The sequence below is a fragment of the Saccostrea echinata genome, unplaced genomic scaffold, assembly GCF_033153115.1.
Source record: "Saccostrea echinata isolate AGI-Se365-2 ecotype Australia unplaced genomic scaffold, CSIRO_AGI_Sech_v1 ptg000049l, whole genome shotgun sequence".
Classification (NCBI taxonomy): domain Eukaryota; kingdom Metazoa; phylum Mollusca; class Bivalvia; order Ostreida; family Ostreidae; genus Saccostrea; species Saccostrea echinata.
This window is the reverse complement of record NW_026889798.1, coordinates 1,560,463-1,587,686: the sequence shown is the minus strand read 5'-3', so window position 1 is coordinate 1,587,686 and position 27,224 is coordinate 1,560,463. Positions and strand designations below refer to the sequence as shown.

General features: G+C 33.3%; 2 protein-coding genes and 1 long non-coding RNA gene across 3 annotated transcripts in view; 2 read left to right on the top strand and 1 right to left on the bottom strand.

Annotated features, from left to right (window-relative positions):
- The window catches only part of LOC133203253 (probable serine/threonine-protein kinase pats1), a 111,516-nt gene that overhangs the window by 51,940 nt on the left and 32,352 nt on the right, over positions 1–27,224 (top strand). The window lies entirely within an intron of this gene.
- LOC133203225 (uncharacterized) lies at positions 3–15,189 on the top strand. The gene is made up of 4 exons (XR_009723361.1): positions 3–92; positions 3,298–3,394; positions 3,607–3,704; positions 12,861–15,189. It is a non-coding gene; the product is annotated as an uncharacterized LOC133203225 (long non-coding RNA).
- LOC133203234 (beta-1,4-galactosyltransferase 1-like) lies at positions 21,120–26,537 on the bottom strand. The gene is made up of 6 exons (XM_061339056.1): positions 26,528–26,537; positions 26,040–26,275; positions 24,929–25,116; positions 24,323–24,445; positions 23,942–24,033; positions 21,120–21,244 (listed from the first exon to the last, which is right to left on the bottom strand). Exons 1-6 carry the CDS (start codon positions 26,535–26,537, stop codon positions 21,120–21,122), a joined length of 774 nt encoding a protein of 257 aa, XP_061195040.1.

Below are 27,224 nucleotides of genomic sequence, written 5' to 3'. Positions count from 1 at the left end.
TCTGCTAGAATCATGTGGACCCAAGTGTAACAAATCTATGGAAAGAGAGAAAATCTCAGCTCAAGGGTCAACATGTCTTTATTCCAAGAAAGGTAAATTGATAATTTTTTCTGCTAAAATGCTCTTTTATAAATTATAATATCAATGCAAAAGAGTGAACAATGTACCTAACAACATTTTGAAAATGAAAGTGCAATAACAGTTAATAATTATGATCAATCGAATGAATGTTAATAATCCAATCAAAGTCCTTGTTGTATATCATTTTTGCTAGGACTGTGTATTGAGCAAAAAAAAAAAAAAAAAAGAAAGACATTTTTTAATGCGATATGCAATATATTGAATTCTTTAACAATTCTGTCAAAAAAGTCTTATGAATCATTATGCATGAATTTTATAAAAATAATAATTGTTTTTTACTCATTTTTAATTTTTTGGTCTCACCGTCTTTAAAAATTACACTTCAAATTCAAACTTATCTTGACTGTAAAATCAACATGTTAAGTAAAGTTGTCTATGTATTTTTATGATTTTGTAATAATCATTTAAGATGTGCTACCTCCTTAATGATTATATCATTTTTGATCAGTTTTAATTCAAAACAGTTACCGGTAAATATAATCTTTGGTGATTGAAATTCCCAAGTTTTTCACAGAATTACATAAAAAAAACTGCCTGCCCAAAATGTATTGGAATTAAGTTATTTTTAGCTCACCTGAGCCAAAGGCTCAAAAACAACAAAGCCACAATTAGTCATAATTTATATGGAAGCATCCTCAGGTAGTGTAGATTCAAGTTTGTACAAAATCATGACCCCCGGGCGGGGGGGGGGGCACAATGGGGGATCAAAATTTTACATAGGAATTTATAGAAAAAAAATCTTTAAAAACCTTTCTCTCAAGAACAACAAAGCCACAATTAGTCATATTGATATGGAATCATTCTCAGGTAGTGTAGATTAATTTTTGTACAAATCTTGACCCCCAGGGGTATAGTGGGGCCACAATGGGGGATCAAAATTTTACATAGAAATATGTAGAAAAAAATCTTGAAAAATCTTCTTCTCAAGAACAACAAAGTCACAATTAGTCATATTGATGTGGATTCATCCTCAGGTAGTGAAGATTCAAGTTTGTATCAAATCATGACCCCTCGGGGTAGGGTGGGGCCACAAGGGGCGATCATAGTTTTACATAAGAATATATAGGGGAAAAAAACTTGAAAAATCTTCTTCTCAGGAACAGCAAAGCCATGTTTTGTCATATTGATATGGAAGCTTCCTCAGGTAGTGTAGATTCAAGTTTGTTCAAATCATGACCCCTGGGGGTAGGGTGGGGCCACAATGGGGGATCATAGTTTTCCATAGGAATATATAGGGAAAAAAACTTGAAAAATTTTCTTCTCAGGAATAGCAAAGCCATGTTTTGTCATATTGATATGGAAGCATCTTCAGGTAGTGTAGATTCAAGTTTGTTCAAATCATAAACCCCAGGGGTAGGGTGGGGCCACAATGTGGGATCAAATTTTTACATAGGAATATATAGGAAAAAATCTTTTCATCAACAGAAAAGCCATGTTTAGTCATATTGATATGGAAGCATCCTCAGGTAGTGTAGATTCAACTTTGTTCAAATGATGGGGGGGGGGGGGGTAGGGAGGGTCCACAATGGGGGATCAAATTTTTAACAAGGGAATATATAGGAAAAAAATCTTTAAAAATCTTCTGCTCAAGAACAGTAAAGCCATTTGTTATATTGATATGGAAGCATCCTCAGGTAGTTCAAAATCCAAGCCCCCTCCCCTTTAAACTTTTCAATACTGAAGTGATTTGTGCTTTTTCCTAGCCAATGTGCTCAGGTGAGCGTTGTGGCCCATGGGCCTCTTGTTTTTGATACGATATATTCATTAATCTAGATATGTATCGATATACAGGTAAACTTCGGTATCTCGAACACCGGTATGTCGAATACCATGGATATCTTGAAGTGAATCAACGGTCCCGGCCGTTTTTATTATATTTATGATTTTAAAAAACCCCGGTATCTCGAACACGGAAATCTCGAATACCTCACTTATCTCGAAGTAGATTTACGGTCCCAAGTGCTATAAACACATGCGTTATCTCGAAGTCCAACAAATTCTCGCTCCGCTGAATTCACACCTTAGTACACAATATTCCCATTATGCTAATTTTACGGTCTGTTGAATGTTTCCGTTAGGTCTAGCACAGGCTTCATGGGACCATTGCTTATAATCACACCTTATTAGTCCCAAGCTGTTGTTTTTGGTAGTTAAATTTAATTACGCAGGCCAGGTGATTTGGAGGTGTTAATAAAATGCGCTCTCAGAGATACTATGACACGATAATGAAACAGCGGCTTGGGGACGATTACTGTACTAGAAATTTAAATTATCGAAAATACACGCTTATACACATCATTACATATCAAAGTAAACACTGAACACATCAAAGTGATATTGAACTCAAGAAATTAAACAATTAAAGACATTATTTTGAGTATAAAAGTCAGTACCAAAAATCAAATCTTCAGTAAATATCATGTCCGATAAGGCAGTCGAACGAAGGACCCGGTAGCCAACCAGGGGGGATAGTTAGATTATCTGACCGTGGTGTAAAAAGAATACTTAAAGTTCATTCAATCAAAACAAAGTTTGCTTTTGTTTATTCATATTGGCAATTTCAATAAATCATTGTAGAACGATAATTCCTGTTGTTACATTTAGGCATGTGGGTATATGTACATATCCTGTTAAAGTCTTTGTGTATCACATTATATCATGATATACTTCAGACAAATTAGTACACCTGTAGTTTTGAATACAATTCATACATTGATTTCATTTGCCACAATGGTCTCTTTAATATTGCAATAATGCATTTGGTCTTCCTAATGCATATATAATGCAGGTACTGTATATACTCTATGTCCAGCTTATAGGTGAGTCATAAAAAGATTAGTATTTTGAAACCAGGTTAAAACATCAGAGCATTGATTTGAAATTGTTAATTGATTCTGGCAAAAAGTTGTACCGATTTATAAGCGGGTCAATAGGAAATCCCTCTAAAATAACCTCAAAAAATACAACTGACTTATAGGTGAACCACCTTATAGGCAAGTATATATACGGTATAGTTTTTGTTGAATTTTGCTTACAGCAAAACACTATGAATAATGAATTTTGGGGAAAAAAAGATTATTAAGTTTAATGATGCATGTATGTAGTATAGAAATATTGTTCATATGCCTGTACATGGTACAAATATGCATTTTACAGAGTGCCAGAATCATATGGACCGCAGACTGGCCCTGGTGATTCCGTTAAGTAAAAAGAGGAAAAATCAGTGCTTGTGCTCATTGGTCATTGGACAAAGGTTAATAGATTTATTTCATGAAACTAAACATGTAAATTACTAGGATATTAAAATATCACAATTAAAATACATGTACTGATTTATATATATATGGATATCAGTTGGTCTCCTTGATGGAGTTAAATGCATTTGTTATCCCTTTTAAGTGGATCATTTAAATATTATGCAGTTTATTTAGAAGCCTTTATTATCTGCACTGTTCACTTTTACAGGGTGTATGCCAGAATTTTTTCAAGAACAGTCTGAATCTGACATGGAAAAAATGAAGAAAAACAGCCTTCCTGTTTATAAATCTACATTCTGACAAAGGGTAATTTTGTTTAGTTCAATTAGAAGTGAACATTTAATTTCAGTTGCTTTCCTTAATGATATATTATAGCATTTTTATTCCCTTATGAACAATATGTATACTTGTAAAGCATGTATCACAAAATCTTCTGCAAACAAAGTTTTGGGTGTGTAGTGTTTGTTGTTTAACGTCCCTCTTGAGAATATTTCACTCATATGGAGACGCCACCACTTGTCGATGGAGAGCTGCAAATTTTTGTCCTATACTCAGCACTTACGGCCATTGAGCATTGAGGGATCTTTATCGAGCCAGCACCTACTGTGACATGGGACCTCGGTTAATACCTCTGTCTCATCTGAAGAACGGGTCTCCACGTCCCACAGTGGGATTCAAACTCGCGATGTAAGGATCAGCTTCTTTCTCCGCGACTCTAGAGTAGACGCTCTAACCACTGCATCTGCTCTACTTTGGCAACTTTGGGTGTATATAAGCATAGGAATCATCATGTCCATCTGTCTGTTCATGTGTTTGGCCACTTTTATGATTAGTTTTTTTGTTCCAATTCTGGCTGAGATAAATTGATTTAAGTCATCTAAATACAAACAAATTAAGGGAAATTACTATGGTATTGGAATGAACATTTTGGAAATCTGTCTAATTGTTCCATTGTAGTTAGTTTCTTTAATGTTGAAATAATGCATCTGGTCTTCCTAATGCATGGCATACACTGTATGCATGTGTAATGTTAAAGTTGGCTGAATGTAAAACAGTTCTTGCGTTATGACAAAGGTAAATAGATTTAGTTCATGTAACTAAACATGTAAATTATTAGGGTATTAAAATCTCAAGTTTTGAATACTGATTTACATGTGGAAAGTAGTTGGTCTCCTTAATGCAGTAATAATACATTTGGTCTCCCTTATGCATACTGTATATTATATAAATTTAATGACTGACATGTACGAGGGTTGATCCAAAAGTTCATGGAATTTCTTCATATTTTATTTATTTATTAGTGAAAGTGGTTGAATACTGATTTACATGTGGATAGTAGTTGGTCTCCTTAATGCAGTAATAATACATTTGGTCTCCCTTATGCATACTGTATGTTATATAAATTTAATGACTGACATGTATGAGGGTTGATCCAAAAGTTCATGGAATTTCTTCTAGTGTTGTACCGATAATCAGAAAACATCGATTGTCAACAAAAAAATGCTACCGATTCCGATGATCGATTATAGTTTTTCATAATCGATCATCGGAAACATACTTCTAATACAATACTTTCCGGAATTATCCATTTCTGGTTTAAAATTTATTTCTTCTTAATGAAAGAAAATGGCATCTGCATCTGATACTAGCCAACTAGCACGAAGCAGAGGTGATTAAGAATCGAAGATGCATATATAGGGCCTAAAAAAAATTATTTTTGTTTCCTGTAATAACCCGACCGACCCATTCAACTTACCCCAGGGTGAATTTTTTTTTCTGCCAAATCTGTGTTTGCTCTTTGGTTTGATCAATCAGCTGATTCTTTTTATTCAAAAAATATTAATTGTACCTTTTATTTGAGATATAAAATATGCAACTTAGTCAACATTTACCTTAAATATAGAGTGATCAATTCCCCCCACAACTTTTTGAAGTTCGTTTTCTGCTGCTAGGCAGCCATGTTGGATGTCCACTGTAAATATTTTTAGGTCTAGAAAGTGTAAAAGAAGCAAAACAACAAAGAAAATAATATATTATGTATTTCATATATTCGTGTTAAAGAAATAAATGAAATTATTGTAATAGTCTGCTTTTTGTATACAAAACTATGAAGAAATCCGATTATAATCGGTGAAATCGCATCAGAAGCAGTAACCGATTCCAACCGATGATCGATTATGAAAATTAACTGATGTCTCATCACTAATTTCTTCATATTTTTTTTTTATTTATTAGTGAAAGCGGTGAAATACTGAATTACATGTGGAGAGTAGTTGGTCTCCTTAATGCAGTAATAATACATTAGGTCTCCCTTATGCATACTGTATATTATATAAATTTAATGACTGACATGTACGAGGGTTGATCCAAATGCTCATGGAATTTCTTCATATTTTATTTTTTTATTAGTGAAAGTGGTTGAATACTGATTTACATATGGATAGTGGTTGGTCTTCTTAATGCAGTAATAATGCATTTGGTCTCCCTTATGCATACTGTATATTATATAAATTTAATGACTGACATGTACGAGGATTGATCCGAAAGTTCATGGAATTTCTTCTTATTTTATTTATTTATTAGTGAAAGTGGTTGAAAATTACAAATAAGAATATAGACACTTGTTGAATTTTTTTAATAAAAAAATATTTAAATATTAATGATAGTAACTCTATGGCAGTTGCCATAGCAAAGGATGTTTTAAAATGCAGGGGAGACATTTACTCGTTCATTATCATTTTAATTCTTAATACATGATATAAGAAAAAACCTGCGCTAAGTGGCAAATAAAATGAGAATTTTGTCATTATTACGATTGCTTGACCACTAATATACCTGTCTGTGAGAGTTTTACTGATTTAACTTGATATTTAGATTATTAGTTGATGATTTCTTGTTCATCTTTTAATTGTTAGAGAACGTCACATTTCAGTCAAGTTATAAGTTTTGTTAAAATCTTAGGAACACTCTGACTTAAAGGGGTATACTACTGATACAGGCTGGAGAAAAATGCATTTAGCAACTGATTTTCCAGTGGCGTAAGAAATTTAAGAACAATAGAACTTCCTTGGAGGTTGATTAAAGGTGTGGCTGCTTTTGGAGGGTCTGTTTTTCTCATAGAAAAATTAAGCGTTGATGGATGTTGACCGCTGACGTACTGTGCTTGACTTTGCTACTGAAATTGGAACATCATATGGAAAGATGGGGAGTATTTTTGAAATATGAGTGTAATATAATAAAAGATAAGTCGATTGGTGGATACCCGGAGAAAAAGGCAGAATATTCTGTAGAATTACTTAGTTGAATTGAACATGAGGGTGAGATGCTCCTATAACATGACATGACATACTTAACTTGACGTTACGTCGAAGTCTCCCCCGGATTTTACAACTATCAGTGTTCAGAAAGCTCATGTGACCTTATTGGTAATTGGAACGTGGTGAAATTTTCCAGTATTGTTGCATAATGACTCTATATTATAAACAGATAAATATGCCTATTGTTTGCTTTCATCAAATCACAATAAAATTTTAGAAATAATTAAATTCCATGAACTTTTGGATCAACCCTCGTATTAGAAAAAAGATGGATCTAAGATTGAACAGGTTATAATTCACCTGAGTCATTTAAATTACTTATTGCTATCTGTTCTTGTTCAGTCATCATGTGTCAAGTATTGTCTCTAAACTATTGAACATTTTCAGCTTCTTTTCTGGAACCAGTTTCAACTAATTTCTCGGTTGAAGTACTGTATAGGGGATTAATTTCAGGGGTTGTAATTTTCATGTTTTTCTCTCCTCTGACATGATCGCGGTTTGTTGAATTTGCGGTATATAACTAAGGTTACATGTACCTCCCTTCAATGTCTATTTCCGTTTAATCCATAGCATAGATAGAAGGCATTAATCAGCGTTATGTATTCACTTCACGAACAACGGTAGATTTATATATACATCAGCAAGTTCGATAGTTATTTGAATGATTTTTTAAAACCAAAATGTCGATAAAAACATGATAATGCAGGTAACAAATACACGTTGTAACATAGTTACGTACGGGTATTCAAAACCCATGACCCTAGTGTTTTGATAGATGAAACATGTAGCGTTGGCTATTAAAACAGTTTTTTTTTTCACGAATTTATTCACACCGTGAATATAGCGAATATTAACACCACGAGTTATTTTCCCCCTATACAGTATACAGACTTAATATAGAAATGATTTTATCGACTTTCTCAATCTATCAGGAATTTAAAAATGTAAATATAAGCATTTAATTGTAAATATTAAACATTTAGCATCTCATAACCAGAGTTGGAAATTACTGACTGCCCGAGGCAGTCTGTTTTTCAGGTAGGCAGGGACAAACTTTAGATTAACCTCGGTGATCGGGGTCATTTAAACAGGTAGTTCCTGTTTTCCTTTTTTTTCAGGGTATAATAAGTCTATAGAAATTAAGTAAAATATAATATATCAAAGGAACACTTCTAGTTAAAAATATGAGATGACCTATAGGACCAATATTGGTTTCAGTCTTTAGAAAAAGCTTACCGATATATGTTTCGGTCACTGACTTTAGGTCACATGTGTGTAGTTTCTTGTTTCTCATGTATTGCTTTAGTTCTACATTAATGGTAATCTAACAACCAAGCTTTATGATAAACGTGATGACTTTAACTTTTCAATCGTCAACTTCCCTTACTTATTCAGCAATATACCTTCATCACCGGCATATGGGGTTTATATCTCTCAGTTGATTCGATACGCAAGAGCATCCTCTATGTATGAACAATTTTTAAAAGGAGGTAAGTTATTGACAAACAAATTGCTGAACCAAGAATATCAGCAGTCTTGTTTAAAGTCATCATTTAGTAAGTTCTGTGGTCGATACAATGACCTTGTCAGCAAATTTATACAATTTATCATTAAGTAAAATTCTGACTGACGTTTTTCATACTTATTGTTAGCCCATTATTTACACACTGAATTGTGTATGGATTTTTCTATTGTTTCCCAGTCGTGACAAGGAGCACACAGCGGGTGTGACTGGTCTGCAGGGGATGCTCACTCCTCCATGGCACCTGATCCCACCTCTGATGTTTTGGAGGTCCGTATTTGCTCTGCTCCTATTTTGTATTTTTTGATGGGCTTTTGAGCTTGAATACTGATTGTTATCTCGATATATTTCATTCTATTCAACTGTGTGTTCATGTGATCCTACCTCAGTATTTACAGAATGATACATCCTTTGTTTGAGGGTCATTCTTGATGTCTGACTGAGTAATGGCAATGGGACATAAAACCTTAACTGACCTTACCACATTCTTTTCTAATCTGAAAACCCTCATGCATTTTTAGCATAACATATCGCCAATGCACACATTTTTCCCGAGGAATGAACTGCATCTACTCTGCATAGAACAGTATCTCTCCCACTGGCACAACAGTACTATTGCACGTCATAATATTCTTGAAAGGCAAACACAGCAATTATTGCTCGGCATCATTTTTTTCATGACACCTGCAGTATCGAGTAACACAAAGTGAATGATTCATGTCCTCGAACAAAGTGTGCTTACAATGAGGTTTAGTTCCGGTTGATTGCGTTTAGTTAAAGAGAATTTATGATCTGCATTTCCATAGATGTCTTTTATATTAACACCAAACATGCATTTAAGGAAGAAAATATATTAAGTATAATGCAAAAGCCTGTATTAAAAAATCAAAGGACAAGTGCACTTAAGCAATGCTTAATGGGCCCTTTCAGTGCCATATTACTTTAGAATGTATTACCAAATTGTTCTTTTTTGGTAATAGTTAAACACAAGTGGACATTTCTAATTAAAATCACATTAAAACATCACCTAAATCAGCATGGATTTGAAACAAATGAAGTTTTTTAAATTCCTATAGATACCCCAAATCCGGAAAAGTCGTACCGAACCTATTTTGAGTTTCGTTTCTTTAAATCAAGGGGAGGAGACATTTAAATCAGACACTTGAACAATCTGATGGTGGATCATTGACAGGCGCGTTTGCCGAATGATACTTCTTGTGCTATTTTACCCGAGAAAAAAATTGAATGAAGTTGTATAGATACCTGTATCCATAGTGATCAAACTAAGAAATTTGCATGCTTGCATTTGAAATAATACAATAAGTATTAACATTAGTTCCTTTAAATTTTAAAATGAAAAAAAAGTGTATTTAGGTGGCTTTCAATACCAGTACCATTGTCTTGCATGAATGTTAAATGAATGTATTTATGATGACATTTTAACGACACTAAACTCTCCTAACCATCCCGTGTTCCTAAAACCAAATACATACAAACTTCTCTATGCGACTTGACTTTGATATAATGATACAAAACGTGGTTATGTTTTACAGTGAGCATCTTTGAGGAATGTTTACCTGGGTAGAACTCACGTGACTACCAGTATTTTAAATAATTTATTCCACGGGTGGGTTCAACATAGGTCATACAGGTAAATAGCTCTTGCTTGTTATAGGAAAAACATTGAACTTTTCATACATTTTTAATATTTTAAGTACAAGCCTAATCATGTACAAATTTCCTACTTTCACACAAGTTTTATAAATGTATAATGCATTTTTTGTCAATCGCACAAGTTTGTACAGTGTTAGGCTGACAATAAACAAAAGCTTTGAAATGAATGACCGTCCTCGATTTACTATAGAAAATCACGAATGTCGGCTGACCCCTACCACATTGTATGGCTTTGCTCTTTGTATATTCATGAATTTCAGCGATAAAATTTGTTGAATCTTATGGTTTAGATATCAATTAATGATCTGAGATGGAAAATTATGCTTAATTTAATCCTTCATTTTTTCACATTTTACCGGGGCCCATAAGTGAACTCGTTCTTTAGTGTTTATACAGGTAAAAAGTTTGAAAAAATAAAAATGTGCCAACAAATGGTTTCGAACCAGGACACTAAAAATGTTCATGGTGAGAGTCTGCGGTCTATCGTTCTGGGCTATGCTGACTATGAGGACATTTGTAATAAATATAAACCAGTATGATAGAAATAGATTTTCACGTTTTTTGTAGGTTTTTTTCTATGAATTTCGACCCTAGGCACCTCTAAAAGAACCTTGTTTTAAATAATTGCTTACTAGATCAAAATCTATCAAAATTTCATAATTTAATTTAGGGGCAGGCAAAGGGTGATTATATTGCATCTATCGGGTATAATTTTCTTATCAGAAAATTGTAGAGATATGCAAGGTTAATTAATGACAACATTTATTTTTCCTTTTTGCCTAATACTTTTATGATTTTCACTAATAAATTGATTATTGAAAAAAGCCTTTAATATGACTGCTGATTTTATCTCCATCTGTTAATTTTCAACACCTTTTCTGATGATTATAGTAGAGAACAGATTATGATTTCTAACATTTATTTTTACAGATCATTTTCTTGAGATAGGTGGAACCAACAGTCAAATATAGACACTTTTAAGAAAAGTAAAAATCTGGCTCAGGTAAAAAAAAAAAAAAAAAAAAAATCATTTACAGTTTTAACAATTCGTAATTTTACCTTAATTAACTGGAAAAACCTTATTTGATGAAATACAGGTCAAGAATGAAGAGTTTAAAGCCTAGTAGGGATTTTGGTCAATCATTACAGGTAATCTGCAGTCCCTCTCGAGAATTTTACACTCATATGGAGACGCCACCACTTGCCAGTGGAAAACTGCAAATTCTGTCCTATACTCTGCACTCATGGCCATTGAGCAGTGAGGGGTCATTTTCATGCCAGCACCTACTGTGACACGGGACCTTGGTTTATAAGGTCTCATCCGAAGGACTGGTCTCCATGTCCCACAGTGGGATTCAAACCTGCGACATAAGGATCAACTCCTTACTTCGCGACTCTAGAGCAGACGCTCTAACCATGGCGCCACGCTTGTGACTAGCTCAGTTTTAAAGAAATCATTCAAGATATTTTTATCAAACTTAATATGCTGATACATATATAATTAGTAAGACCTATTCAACTATTTCAAAACCTTTTGACCTTTCCTGTGACCTTGACCTCACTTTCCTTCAATTTGCATTTTGCATGGTTTTAAAACCATTTAAAATATTGATATCTAAGGCTATGCATCTATACATAATTTGGTGAGAATTTATCATCTATATCCATTTTTTTTAGATTTCAATTTCAATTTTAAAGAAACTTTTCAAGATATTCTCATCAAACTTCATACACTAACACAAAATTTCATGTTGCATTACTATACACTCGGCGGGCATACATGTCCTATGGACATATTTCTAGTGTATTGCTGTTTCTGTTGTTTGTTTACTTCCGGTCAGTAAGTGCCCCCTAGGGGCAAGCCCCAGTCCTGTTTTCTTTTCCAGGGTTGCAACAGCACCCCCTAGAAAAACAAGTTGCACCATCCAATCAAATCGTGTTTTGTGCTGCTTTATGCCAATGAAATTAAGGCTGGATAGCATATGTATTATATTCTGACCAATGGGGTTGCCGTATTTTCAAAAAATTAGGATAGACTTACCACTTCAGCATTCCTTTCATCACTGAAGTGATATACATGGTCAAAAATTGACTAACTTTCATTTTTGTGTCAACTGCAGAGCAGAACGACACTTAGAGATCACTTTACCTGGTGTCTGTCTGTCCGTCTGTCACACCTTATATCTCCAAAATTTTGAGAGGCAGGGTTTTGATAATTAGCATTCATATATGTTTTTGAGCTCATGATACTATACTTTGAAACTGTATGAAATTCAGTTACCACACAAACTTATATTTAAATACTATGAAAATACATTGGGATCAGTATCCCACAATGAATCATGTTGACTGACAAAGTGACAATTAAAGTAAAGACAGTCTGAAATTCCTTTCCTCCGAGGATTGTCGGAAGCACCTACATGTGTATTAATAAAATGATAAATAGTTATTCCTCATAATTTCAATTAAATTATTCATTTGAGGACTGGGGAACTATATTTTCTTTGATTGCCAGATTCTATCCCAGTCTTTTACTTTTGGATCCTTTATTTCCTTGCAGGCAAATGCATGAACCTCCATGCTAATATTAAATTAATAGCTGACCACTCTTAGATTTATTTACCTCTTTAATGACGATACCTAGCAGGTGACATATACATTCCTTGAAACACTCTAGTTCCTATTTGATTTTCACTAATATAAAGATTATTGAAAAAAGACTAAGGTGCTCTATAGTGATCAGTCTATTCATTCATCTGTCTGTCAAATACACATATCCCTTGTTCAGAATACAGGTGACTCTAAATACTTCATACTTTATATTTTTTAATTAGATACATGTAGCTGCTTTGGAACATCTGAAATGTCTATTACATTATCACTAGTTTTACTAGTTTTCTTCATGTAAGTTGAATATATTTTAAACTTTTAAATTTTTATTTTTTCCAGGTAAGAAAGAAATTCAGGAGTTCTTAAATTGCCCTTGGAGTTCTTGGATTGCATCAAACTGCTAAAAGACCTCAACAAAAACAGCGTCTTGAAAATAAAAATGAAAATATTCAGTGAAAAAAAAATGATGAAAGAGCCACTAAAAATCTTCAAGCCTTTGAGCTGAAATCTGGAAGTCAATCTGTGGACTTTACTAGTATGTCATAATTACTAAGTCATCATTTGTGTATAATAAATACACTAAACTGTAAACACTTGTTAAAATGTGTATAATTTTTAGATATAATTTGGTAGTAGCTCACAGACTTCAATAGTTTCATGTAATTTAAGTAATAATGAAAATTTCCTGTTGTCTAGCTAGATTAGAAACTATTATTGTCCAATTTTGGATATTGTGAAATAATTCATCTAGTATGCATACATGTGTGTACACTTACGTGTAAATTAATTGTTGTAGCAAATTCAATCGATCATTAAGTTGAATGTTGACTAATGTTTTTCATCAAAATTGTTTACACTGAATTGTTTGTGGATTTTTCCATCTGCCCAACCATGTCAAGGAGCACATGGCAGGAAATGCTTTCTCCTCCATTGCACCTGGTGTTTTTAGAGGTCTGTGTTTGCTCTGCTCTAATTATTTATTGTTTCAATGGACTTTAAAGCTTGATCACTGTTGGTAATCTTCATATTTCATATACTATTAGAGTATTTGAAGAAAACTGTAAAGATTTAACATACAGTATAATGCATGTATATTGCACTTTAAGTACAGTGTATGTGGTTAAGAAATGTTAAATCGTCTCATAGTGCATTGAATTTGTTGAAAATTAGAAAATGTGTTGAAATTTTTTTTGAAATAATGTTAGATTGCAGATTTTTTTAAATCATGCAAGTAAGAAATTGCTAAATATTTTTTAGCTTTTCTGGACAGTCTAGATGAGTTCTTACTATATACCTAGCATTGTCATCCCAGTTAAAATTTAAGGAGCAAGGTTCATTCCTAAGCTCTACCTGGACAAACTTGCATGGATTAAAGCACATTAACAGATTTACTTCAGATGCTTGACCTGATCTACATTTTCCTCCTGATTTTTTTTTTGTTTTTGTTTGTTTGTTGTTTAACATCCCTCTCAAGAATTTTTCATCCATATGGAGATGCCACTACTTGCTGGTGGAGAGCTGCAAAATTTGACCTATACTTTGCACTCAGGGCCTTGAGCAGTAAGGCATCTTTTTTGTGCCCACATCAACTGCTAGGCGGGACCTCGGTTTATATGGTCTAATCTAAAGGACTGGTCCCCACATCCCCAGTGGATTTGAACCCTAGACTTAAGGATTAAATCCTTACTCGCGACTCTAGATTACAAACTCTATCCTTTGCGCCACATGGGGGACTCCACAAGATTAAGTGTTTTGAGCAGTCCTGTTCTCATGTAATTATAAACTCTATGTTGAACAAACCTGCAAAGATGATGTATTTACATGTAAATGTTTCAGGGTACCAATCCTTGATTTGACTTAGATTTTCTGGATTAATGACCAGTTTTTTAGAGAAGGTTCATTCAAAGTAACAATATACTCTTTGGTGATCAGTAAACGTAGATGGTGTATCCTGCTTCTGATGCTGGATGTAACATACATTTTCAGGGTTATTGAGCAGTTAAATCTAACCCAGACCAACTTGCATAGATTTTGGATCCAGGTGATATACATTACCAGAGTGTTTGTTGAGTGAGACTTTGCCTTACTAGTAGATAACATTTATAGAAGTGAGCTTTGTATTCTTTGATTAGGTATGTTTTTTCTTTGCTCAGGAATATATACCATCAGTGCCAACTACCATACATTTTATATAATAGATGTAGCTGTTGTTCAACTGAATATGATAAAACTGTGGATGAAAATAATTTGATTTTTGTACCTTTGAATGTATTGAATTAATTTGTAAAAGCTGTTATGATACAATGTTTGATATTTTATAGAAGTTTTTAGCATATGCAATCAATAAATGTATCAACATTTTTATTTTATTATACTTTTTACCCTGCAAACTTCTTAAAAACAGAATAGTAATAATCCATTTAACTGATACTAGGTTAGTGTCACATTGTACTGGTATATCATGTATACTGAACTGTAAATAAGAAACATCTAAATAGGTAAAATCACAGCATGAATCATTGGATTATGTAAGAAGTGCACTATCTTGTGCTTTGGTATGGTATTAATAATAAATGTTAAACTATCATTTTTTTTTCAAATTAACAAAGGATATGCTTGAGTGACTGTATTTTGACTAGCAGTAAAAATAAAATGATTTTTAAGCATTTGAATTATTTTGATTCATGGTCTCTGCAAGTTTAATGATAGCAAATATGTATATTGAACATGGCATCCACATATTGCTATACTGGATGGGGCATAACTTTTACTGAATCTTAATCACAACCTTGAAATTTTATGTAGTACATGTGGTTTCAACTGGTCAAATGTATTCTTACATCAGAAAGAATTTAAACAAATATAGGCATAGGTCAGAACTTCATCAATTAGTTGGAAAGCGAATGCACTCAGTGACTATATGGTTTAAAAGAAGCTGGATATAAATAGCAGGAAAAACTACTTGATGTCCACTGTGAACTTTGTGTCCTCAACAAAACAATATGGAGTATACTATACTTGGTCTAAAGAATAATCTATGTCTGCATTCACTTTTAGGTTAAACTGTTTTGGGCATTGAGAGTTTGTTTGTTGTTTAACGTCCCTCTGGAGAATTCTTCACTCATATGGAGATGCCAACACTTGCCGATGGAGAGCTGCAAATGACCTATGCTCGGCACTCAGGGCCAATGGGCAGTGAGGGATCTTTTTCATGCCAGCATCTACTGCGACACTGGACCTCTGTTTGTACAAAGGACCAGTCTCTATGTCCCACATGGGATTCAAACATGTGACATAAGGATCAACTAACTCCACGACTCTAGAGCATAGGCTCTTTCCATTGCACCGCGTGGGCGACAGCATTGAGAGTTAAATGTGGATATCAGAACAAGCTACTCTGGGCTTATACTCTCTATATATTGATTGATTGTATGTTGTTTAACATTCCTCTCAAGATTTTTTCACTCATATGGAGACACCACCACATGCAGGTGGAGATCTGCAAATTTTGTCCTATACTCGGCACTTACGGCCATTGAGCATCGAGGGATTTTTTTCGTGACAGCACCTACTGCGACACAGGACCTCGATTTATACGGTCTCATCTGAAGGACCGGCCTCCCCATCCCACAGTGGGATTTGAACCTGCGACGTAAGGATCAACTCCTTACTTCACTACTCTAGACGCTCTAACCACTGGGGCAACTACTCTCTATTTAAGTCACTTGTGCAATGACTTTAGTTTAATTCAAAGTTTTGTACTGATCATGTTGAGTCACATTAGCACAAATATCTTTCTGCTGACCTTGACTAATGACCATCCGCAACTATTCTGGTTGGAAACAATATGTTAATTAATGCATAATATGTGAAATTACTGTGAAAGAAAAATGGTCTACTTAAACCACAAGTTATATTTATAAAAAATATACACTGGTCTCCTTAAGTCATATGAGAGAAACATAAAATATTAAGGAGACCATTTTTTTCATATATTTTTAGGAGGCATTTATTATGAAAAATTAAAGCAAGAGTCGACTAAATAGTGTTCTATAGATCTTTGATCTGGTATTTCTTTTTAGAAAAAAGCAAATTTAAAAAATCTGTATATTGTCTCCTTAAGCCATATATAATGGTCTGGTCTCCCTAGTCCTTAAATCAGAGTTATATATATATATATATATATATATATATATATATATATATATATATATATATATATATATATATATATATATATTATTTATTTATTTATTTATTTTAAAGAAGAAATTTTTTTTTTAAAGTTTTAGATTAAGTTAATATTTCTTGACCGTGGACCGGAGTTCGGTGTGATCCTTTGAAACAACTTTTTGATTTTAAGTAACTGAATTCCTCGTTCTGTTATTCGCAGATTTATAAGCATGAAACGATTGAAATTCAACAGATATAACAAAATTTTGTTATTAATAAGGAATATATCATCGAAAGAGAACGATGGGAAAAAAAAAAACAGATTATAGTTCTTATAAATATGCTGCGTATATTTACGATTTTTGACAATCTTTGCGTAACAATCAAGTTCTAAAATATTTTTGTAACATATCATCTTCAGTTTTAATTCTTTTTATATCATTATGGGTATCAAAATAATTGTCTTTTTGTGTACAATCATAATTTCTAATTTGTTATATGCTTGCGTAAATTTTAAGTTTTGTAAAAATAATATATCATCAAAATCTGTCACTGTACGTTCCCATGTATAGTTTCCTGTTAATTGACTGGGGACTGGTGGGGACACCTAATTAAGGTCTATTGTCTAACTAGTCGATATATTGTACACCGATTATTTTATCCCGCTTCTCAATGTGTATAAATCTGGTCGGATGCCCTGTTTAATCTGATCGGCTGTTCTTCTGAAAATTGATTTTGAAATAATAATCGTTAAAGACTGACTATATTTTGATCAATTCTTACTGCTGCATTATTTTAAATAAATTCTTACTTCTGCATTATTTTAAATAAATTCTTACTTGTGCAGTATTTTAAAAGAAAGGAAAAAATAATGGCACTTAACCACGAATTAATTCAAATTATTCATGAAGCAATTCAATGATTGGCAATATAATCTATACCTATATTTTTTTTTTTATATCTTAAACATTTCTCTAACCCCCCCCCCCCCCGCACAAAATTAAGAGACTTAGAGATATTCCAGTAGAAAATGACTCTAATTACAACATTTCCTATGAATTCGGCAGCGGAACGTGGCTCTACAAACACGAAACAAAAATATGTGATTTTTTTTTTTTAATTTAATATATACTCGTACTATGTATTTATGGATAAAAATAATTTTAATACAAGTATTCAAACAAACTGATTTAGGGAGCGAAAATTTTAAGGCATTTGGTGAAGCTGTTCTCAGTTCCCGAGTTTATACGCATTGACGAAAATGTTAGAAATAGCGAGAAAAAAAAAATGAATTGAATTAGTATTTGCGTAAATGATTCTGAAACAACTTCAAACTTAACAAGTTAGTTTAAAGACTTGATACTGGATGCGTAAGGTGGTTTAATTAAGTTTGGACATTAAGCCACCATTAAGCTGCAGCTTAAAGGTGGCTTAATGGTAGCTTAATGAAGTTTGGACATTAAGCACCTAGAAACTGCAGCTTAATGGTGGCTTAAAGGAATTAACTTCTATAAGCCACCATTAAGCTACCATTAAGCCACCATTAAGCGATTGCTTAAAGATGGTCTTTCGTCCTGTGCCTCCAGAAGAATTTCGGTCCGCACGCCACAGATGATAATTGTCCACGGAAAAAAGTGCATCGGGAAAATAAGGAGTCTAACTTCGTTTCACTAAGGAATAATAATTCGAGGGTTTTAATTGTAAGCAGTTCTTTTATGTATGTAAGCGGATACTTTTTTATGTTCAGATAGGCACACATAAACTTGTTTGGATTTCGTGACCTAGTTTCACACAGTCGATCAAATATATTATATGCTTCGCCGTTATCACTTTCTAGGTCATCTGAGGTAGTAGAAGTGTTCAAATTGATCTCTGAAAACATTTACTACATGGCCATGTGAGATGATTTTCGTTTATTTTTATCATTTCTTCGATTTCGATACACTTGATATGGCATCTTTGTTTACAATTTACACATTTGAAAAGTTGTTGATTTCGCCTTGTTTACTTATTGCAAATTATGCATGGAAACTTGATCGGGCCGGGATTGAAGTGATACATCCCCTGCTAGCAAAAGCCTGAGTATGAAAATATATCTGTATAGAAATTTTTCTTTGACCACTCGACTACCATGGCGGGTAGTAAACAAAGGAACAAAGGATAATATTCAGCACATAATCATCTAGATGTGTCGTAAAATTCAAGCTAATCTCACAGTCGTCATCAGCAGGACTGGTTGATCGCTGTATAAGTGTATACGTGTCATCTGCTGATTTCAGTCTGCAGAATAATATGGTGATGACCAGAACGGTCGTTATGCCGACCGACCAGTCCGCCATGTTGTTCTGAGCTTATACTTTTAAAATGTGAAAATTCCTATAGCAAAAATATGTACCTTGATTTAATCTGTGTCCATGGGAGTTTTACCTATCAAAATCTTGGTATTCTCTATCCTGTTCGGTTGGTTTACTCCTAGGCCTTATCCAAAAGATAAGAATATTCTAAGTCTGAGCGCTGCAAAACCTTTGAATGGGGCCTGATGGAAGCTTGTGCAAGATATGTAAAAATGAAAAGTTAAAGGTATAACAAAACAGTTTTTGACTGTTCTCTGGCGAAATGCGTTTTGTTGACCCCTCGAGCCAAACTATTTGCTTTTTGTTTGACGGCCTCAAGCACAGTTTGGTTTTGGGGTCCGACGAAACGCACATTGCCCTCGAACCCATTCAATAAATGTATAGTATATACCTACATGAACTATACGCAATATACCGTATATACTCGCCTATAAGTCGGATTTTTGGGAGTTAAATTTTGGTCCAAAACTCTATGTCCGACTTATAGGCAAGTTATAAAAAGATTGGTATTTTAGAGGGTCAAGCCCTCTAATATAAGCTTAAAAAATACAACCGACTTATAGGCGGACCCCGACTTATAGGCGAGTATATACGGTACTCTATTTTGAATGGTAGGTGGCTAATTAAATTATATAGTCCTTAATCTGCACAAAATCAGAGGAGATCCATGTGTCAGAAATAGGTGCTTATTCTTTGATGCAGGACATCTTGCAGGACAGGCCTATTGCGCATTAAAAACTTGACACGAGTTGCATTATTTCTGATATTACCATGGACCTGATAATGTATTAACTTGTGAATCTATTGACTTGTTGGCCAAATATATTTAGATATATGTTCTGAAGCAAAATAGTTGGATATCTGTCCCCCAAATGGAAGAGGATTACACGTCTTCTATTCTCCTGCTGAGAAAGGTATTATGTAACGTGTAACTTAACTGTCAGTACAGGCTACTCTGCAGTGGTTAATATTGATATGCCTTGTATGGTGAGGGAAGATGTTGAACTAAAATTCGTATATTTGAGGTAAAGTGCTTTTCATATCCACAAGTTGAATAAGCAATAGAGACCAAAGATTTGTACATGAGCTAGCCTTACCCAGTAAATGCACTAATGGAAAAGTATCAGGGACAATTTAAAACCCACCATCGTAAACAGCTGTCGAGGCAAAAATGAAACCCATCTACAAAAACAAAGAGTTCACGGTTAAATTGACACTAGCAATCACGTGGATCAATAGAATCAACAGAATCAGGGAGTAGGGTTTCCAATCAAATTATCACTAATTGTTATCTGAAGGCGGGATTTGCATATGGTAATCAGGAACCATTCGACCAATCACATTACGAGTTTGACGACATACCTCTTTGTGAACTGCGCCGTGTATTAAGTGACACAATAATAGATAATTCTAAAAGTTGACGTTGACATCAAAGTGTGCTTGCGTGAAGTACTGACTTACCATGACATTCTACTCGAGATCATCGTAATTATTTTGCTAGGATGTGTATCATGTGTAAATTAACTTGAAGTATCTTGTAATTATAGTAATTTTCCTTTGTATTTTGGAGTAAATCGTCATTCAACGTTATCCAACGTCATAAGTCATATATCATAGTCATTTACCCGTCACGTCAGTGTTGTTATTATTATCAATAAAATGTTGACGCATTAACAATGTGTTTTTCCCACTTAGTCAGCAAAGAAGCGGGGGGGGGGGGCAAAATTTAACCTTTTCAGCGAATTCAAAATATATTGGAAATATTTTTTAAAGTCTTTTATACACTGTGTTACAAATGTATATCCATTAATTTATTTCAATTTATGAATGAGTACTATTTGTGTATTAGTGAAATAGTAAATTAGTGATCAGAGGAGTTTAACACGTGTGTGTTTATCTTTCGGAATTAAACTACAGGGAGAAAACGTTTATGAAATGAACAAGAAACAATGCAGTGTGTTTTAATTTAGTCTTTAATAATACCCTTTCCAGTTTTCCTCCATACTTAATCTATACATGTATATTTATAACAGATGGTAAACAAAACTTCTCAGAAACACAAAGAACCATATTACAATGAAATTTTGATGTATGTATACAATGGATAATTTGTCCTCTTCATCATCTTATACTTCAAGTTTTTAATACCGTCTTGCATAACCCGTTTTATGCCAGTGCTAAGAAGTTTGAACCGTTTGGAAATTTAAAATAATATCTTTGTTCGCGTGATGATTTGCATAAAACACCGAAGGTGTTTATGAATGAAACTATAACGCGAGAGGCGTCTCCATATGAGTGAAAAATTCTCGAGAGGGACGTTTAACAACAAACAATCAATCAATCATAACGCGAGAAAAACTTTGGTCATCATCATAGAACCAAAAAACCAGACAGTGTTTCCTTATATTTACATTTTCAAATGATCCTTTGATCAGGTCATCCTTAAAAAAAAAAAAAGGGTTTGTTGCCCTCTCCCGACCGAATGACAAAAAATGCTCAGACTCAAAACTTTTTTTTTCCCTCCAGAAAATTTTGTTTTTATTTCCTCATCTCATTAATGACTATTTTAACATTACATTTGCAGAGTCATTCATTTCTATCTCTGATATTCACAAATGCATTTGAATTTTAAAAAAAAAAATCCCCATACCTACCGACCATTTTTTATCTTAAGTCAGGAGAGGGCAAGCAAACGTTATTTTCTTTTTTTAAAGATGGCCTCATTTAAAAAAGATTTGATCAACAATGGGAAATCTCTGCAGGTCCCTCCCAATGCATTACTAAGCAACGCACAACGCGAAACTTGGAGTTCTGTCACTTGCTGAGTAAATCGTTTTATGAGAATACAAAGCTATTACCTTATTATAGTTTTATCTTGGACAAAGACAATTGAAAAAATAGATATGTGTATCCATTACAAATTTATAGGAAAAATATGTAAAATCTCCCCAGTTTTCCCAATCCCATCAGATTATTTGCAGGGACATCAAAGAAAAACTGATTTCGTGACATTTGCAATGTGATTAAATTCATGCCGTTTATAATGAAGGCCCACTTTTATTATCACGAAAACCTTCAATCTTAATTTTTTTTTCCATTTTTGACGAAACAGTTTCTTCTAAATATGCTTAAATTCCTTCTGGTGAATCATGTGTCCTGTATAAATCAGAATAAAATAGTCTTCCTTTGCTTAGAAAATATAAGCTGGGTACTGTTTTTTAATGCTTGGTACTGTTTGATGGGGGAAGTAATGCATCTACGAAATATGTAAAGAAATATACCTAAATCTATTAAGGAAAATGCTGGAATTATATCTGCAAAATGGGATGAAACAGAAACTTTTGCTCTCATAGATACTAGTACATTTACTTTTTTTTCAGAGCAACTTTCAAAACAGTTATCTAATGCGTGTCAAGTGTGTTGACAGTAATGTAATAAAAGACAAGTAACAACCTCTGTCCAGGGTTAGCGTGTGACGGTACATAATGTCTTAATTTTTTATTACATATTGTCTTCGGACACAATATGCACAATATACACATACCCTCACTCCACATATTGTCGCCACACAGTTAGGGCTGCTTAAGGTTTTGTTTTTTTTGAGGGGGGTGTTTTTTCTGATGGTTTTTTTTTTTATTTTGGTGAATGTAATCTGTGTAAATGTTACAAAACTTGTCATTTTTTTAAAGGACAATGAAGCGGAAATATAGGATTTCGTTGAGTTTAATGATATGTCTTAGTTTCAACGAAATGATGTTCCAAATTGAAAATTATGTCTACAATGTCATCAGATTGGATAATTAATAAACGAAAATGAACGTTTTCAACACACAGTTGTAATTAAAACTCTAACGAAGTTGCTGTAGAAAAATATTTGATTGAAGAAAAAAAACAAAAACAAATTGCCCTGTGGGAAGAGAGAATGGTGCAATTCACATGATTAAAATAACAATTATCTAGATCTCTTCTTCTAAACCCCAATACAGCATTCTTTAAACAATACTTTTGGCGACAAGATATGCAAATTCTCGAGGCATACATTTTCGCCCACTATGTGCAAACATGCAAAATACAATTTGTCGCCCATTCTGCAGGTAGAAAAATGCTTTTCTCGGCACATGTTCTCGCCGATGTTATTATGCCCGGAGAGATGACAATTGTACTGTGAGGGTATACATATTGTCACCGGCAACAACATGTACAGGACGACAAATGTTCTGACACAAATCCTTTCCGAGAAAAGGATTTTGTTTTCAGTATAGAATTTTATAAAGACATTTTTTTTAAGTCTTTACAGAATTATAGAATTTAAACGGATACATATAATATTCGGACAAATATCCTAGTTAGACCATTTCGAATAGTTTCGAGGGAGTGTTTTTTCATAGTTTAAACACATTCCAATGAGCAAATCAATCAATTTCTCCTTAACCACAGTGCGTTACCTATTGTTGGTGCTTTTGTAAATTGACAGTCATGCATATTTCAACCAGAAGAAAAATTTTACAACCTGTTTTATACCGAAATATTTACACCACTTATTTTGAATTAACCCTAAAAATATATTGATATCCAGAAAAACGGCTCACCTAGGCACACATTGTCGCGTTTGACAGTAGATGAACGACATATAATGTGCAATGAGGGTAGGTACATATTGCCGCTGGTGACAGTACATACCGAGACAAAGCGTTTTTACAATTGCATGTATACCTCACAATAGTTCTGGAATATGCATGTATCGCCTACATAAGAACTGCATTGCATTTTTATTTAAAGAAAATATACGTTCAAGAAAGAATAATCGGAAAGACACTTGCACATGAAGTTACTTTTTTTTTTTTTAAATTGAAGGGGTTTCAAAAAGAGAAGGTTGGAAGGGTAAATACCTTGCGGGTTTAAATGGGCTTTGTTTATGATTGAGTATTATATATCGAGAAACATCACTCATACTTTTGAGGACTGTCATGTTATGAAATATTAGCCTGATAAAATAACATTGAGTGAATGTATTTCTAAAACCAATGATCTTTAGATCAAACTTTTAAATATAATTATATACATATATAGATCATATAAACTTAATTTTAAATTACAAAATTTTAAATTATATTACTATACATATGTAAATAAGACTCCAATAATCAATGATGAACAGCCAAGAGAATATAATCAATTAACAAATAAATTAATAATTATTACTAATTAATCAAATGATTATTATTTCAATTAATTAAATAATTATTATTTCAATTAATAAATAATTACATTAACCTGTTAAACAAATCATCATCCTCCCCTCCCCAGCAGCTGAACTTGTTGGAGAATTCGTTGACGAATAATATTTGCTCCTTTGTCATGGCTGACACGCCACCAAAAAATGTATCGTATGGCAATCTGGAATGATAAAGGTTGATGATATCATCATTATTATTCTATGCTTTTGTATTGACATCTTTAGTGTTAAAATCGAATATTTCATAGTTTAGTAAATATAGGATCTCTCAGTGTTTGTGGTTGGATATGACTTTTTATCCATGTGTTTTTATCCTGGAGCATTGGCAAGGGGATAAAAACACATAAAAATTTGGATAAGAAATCTTATCCAACCACAAACCATGGGAGACTCATAATATTACATGTTTTGCACATAGCTATTTCATGTATGATACTGTTTTATATATGTAAATCTATAATATTTGACCTGATCAAATTCACGCAAAAACCATTGTGACTTCACAACTGTTGATATGAAAATGATATCCTATGAGCCATATCCACTGTATAACGGAATAAACATGTGAGATACAAGCATTTGGTTCATTGTCTACTTGAACAACATAAGATTTTTTTTTTAATATGCCATTGCTTTTTTCTCACTGATAGTTGAATTTATCCTTTGATACAGACATATGTCGCGGCAGTTCGGAACATCGATAAAGGTTGTAATCATTTTCTGGGAGAAGATCGACGTCGTGGAAAAAATAACAGTCGTAATCCTCATCCTTGCTGGCCTCCAGGAACCGAACATTTAGGAGGGGGCTTCTGTTAATCAGTATTCTTTCATTCTGGTTAAGGATATTTATAACATAAATAAACATTTATAACTGACACGTGCCTACCAAAGTAGAAAAAAGAACGCGTGAACCATGTTATCTTTCTTGGTAAATAAATTTACATCTTTCTTGAAACATGTGAATTTCTTAGTGCATTTCATGTGATCATTATTATCACTATTGACAAAATCAGCAAAGGGAAACATTCACGTTACGAAGCTCTAAACACTAATGAAAGATGTTTCTAATTTTACTCTATCATTTAATGGTGTTTATATTGAGTCTATCTAGTTTTTAACATAGGACATCTGACATATTTCTCCAGGAAAAAGTTTAAAGAGAATGAAGAATTAGTAAACAGAAATAACTGTTGTATACTTATGTTGTAAAAACCCATAAATCTTTTTCAATAACTGTATCTCCATCTAATATAATGTTAGGAATTCTTTAATCTTTTTCCAGCTATGTTATTTACAGTAGATTTCAGTTTATTCTATTTAACATCAAACGTCAGATCACTCTAACTGATTAAAACTACCGTATTATTAGAACTCTTTTGTGAGCAGTGGTTAGAGTTTACATAAAAGAATACTCAGAATGGATGCTGTATGAAACTACACCAGCGTAAAACCTGCTCTCTTACAACGAATACATTGAAATCTGTTTAATTCGCCATGCACTGGGAGACTAATCTTGTGTCGGATTAGACAGGGTGTCGGATTATAAAGTGTTAAGAACATGGAATATTATTCCATTGAAATGGTTATGAAAATAATACTCAGAATTGCACAGGTGTCGGATTATATATTTTTCATTGTATTTTTCTTTCAACCGAAATATACGCTGTAGTATAAAAGGAATAAATACATTGATTTTTTATTTGTCGCCTGATCAACAACATACATAAGTCCTCCTGAAAGTATGATAGTACCTACCAAATCGATAATATAGATTTTATATTCCAGGTCTTGTCTCGTCAGAAATGGGTGCATATGGTTCAGAAATATTTTTAAATGTTCGTATGTGTTCCTGAAAGGAATGAATAGCGCCACCTTCTGGCGTGCTTTGCAGTTTGAAGGAAGAAAATGCCCCCCACACTTGCCAGACCTGTATTTCTGTAATGTTTCCTTCAAGTTAATTTCATCGTTTATAACAGGTTTTCTAAAACCAACTGAAAATAATTTGATTGCTAATTAGATTAGAATGTCTGTAAGATTGATTTATCTATACATCGGATCACGGTAGGTGAGACCGGTTGTCAGGGAACGCATACTCCTCCTTGGCATCTGATCCCATCTCTGTAATTTCCGGATGTCTGTGATTTCCGGATGTCTGTAATTTCCGGATTTCTGTGATTCATGCCTTGTTCACAAATTTGTATTGTTTGTAGGGATTTTTGTTTAGATCTGTTCATTATCTTTACCTTGTATCATTTCTGATATAAAAAAAATTCAATGTTCATGCTTGATGCAAATAAAATGCACTTAAATATCATTTTATGGATAATTTTAGCAATAAACTTGAAAGGTAACATAAGTCGTCGTACTGCAAATTGTTCTTGATAGGAATAAATTATTTCTATATAATGTATATACTCTACTTAGATATTGTGATATTATAGACATTTCCTTTCCGGTCCTTGCTCTGAAGTATCCCAGGTAATACCTGAAGAGAAAAATATATTTTATGGATTCGCACTTAAAATAATGGCATATCATCACATTAAAGACTTCATTTCGATTGTATTACAGGCTTTTTTAAGAAGAAAAAAAGATTTTTTTTTTTTTTGCATTTATTTCCTTAGTTGTTTCCCCAGTCTACTTTTAGAATAGTGTATTGAACATCAATAAACAATCTTAAAACTATACTCACATTTCTCCAATATATTCCCAAAAAACTCCTCTTGGATCTTTCGATCTTTTATACGTAACATCGGGTCAAAGTTGCTAAAGCTCCAATGGTAAATGAAAGTACAAAGAATAACTACCTAGATGACGCAAAACAATAAATAAAATATCGTGGAAATGCAACATTGTTTCCAGAATAAGGTTTTTCTTCTTAATGTTACGTTGTGTTTGGGAGTCTTGTGAAGTTGAATCATCTAAAGGATTGCAATATAA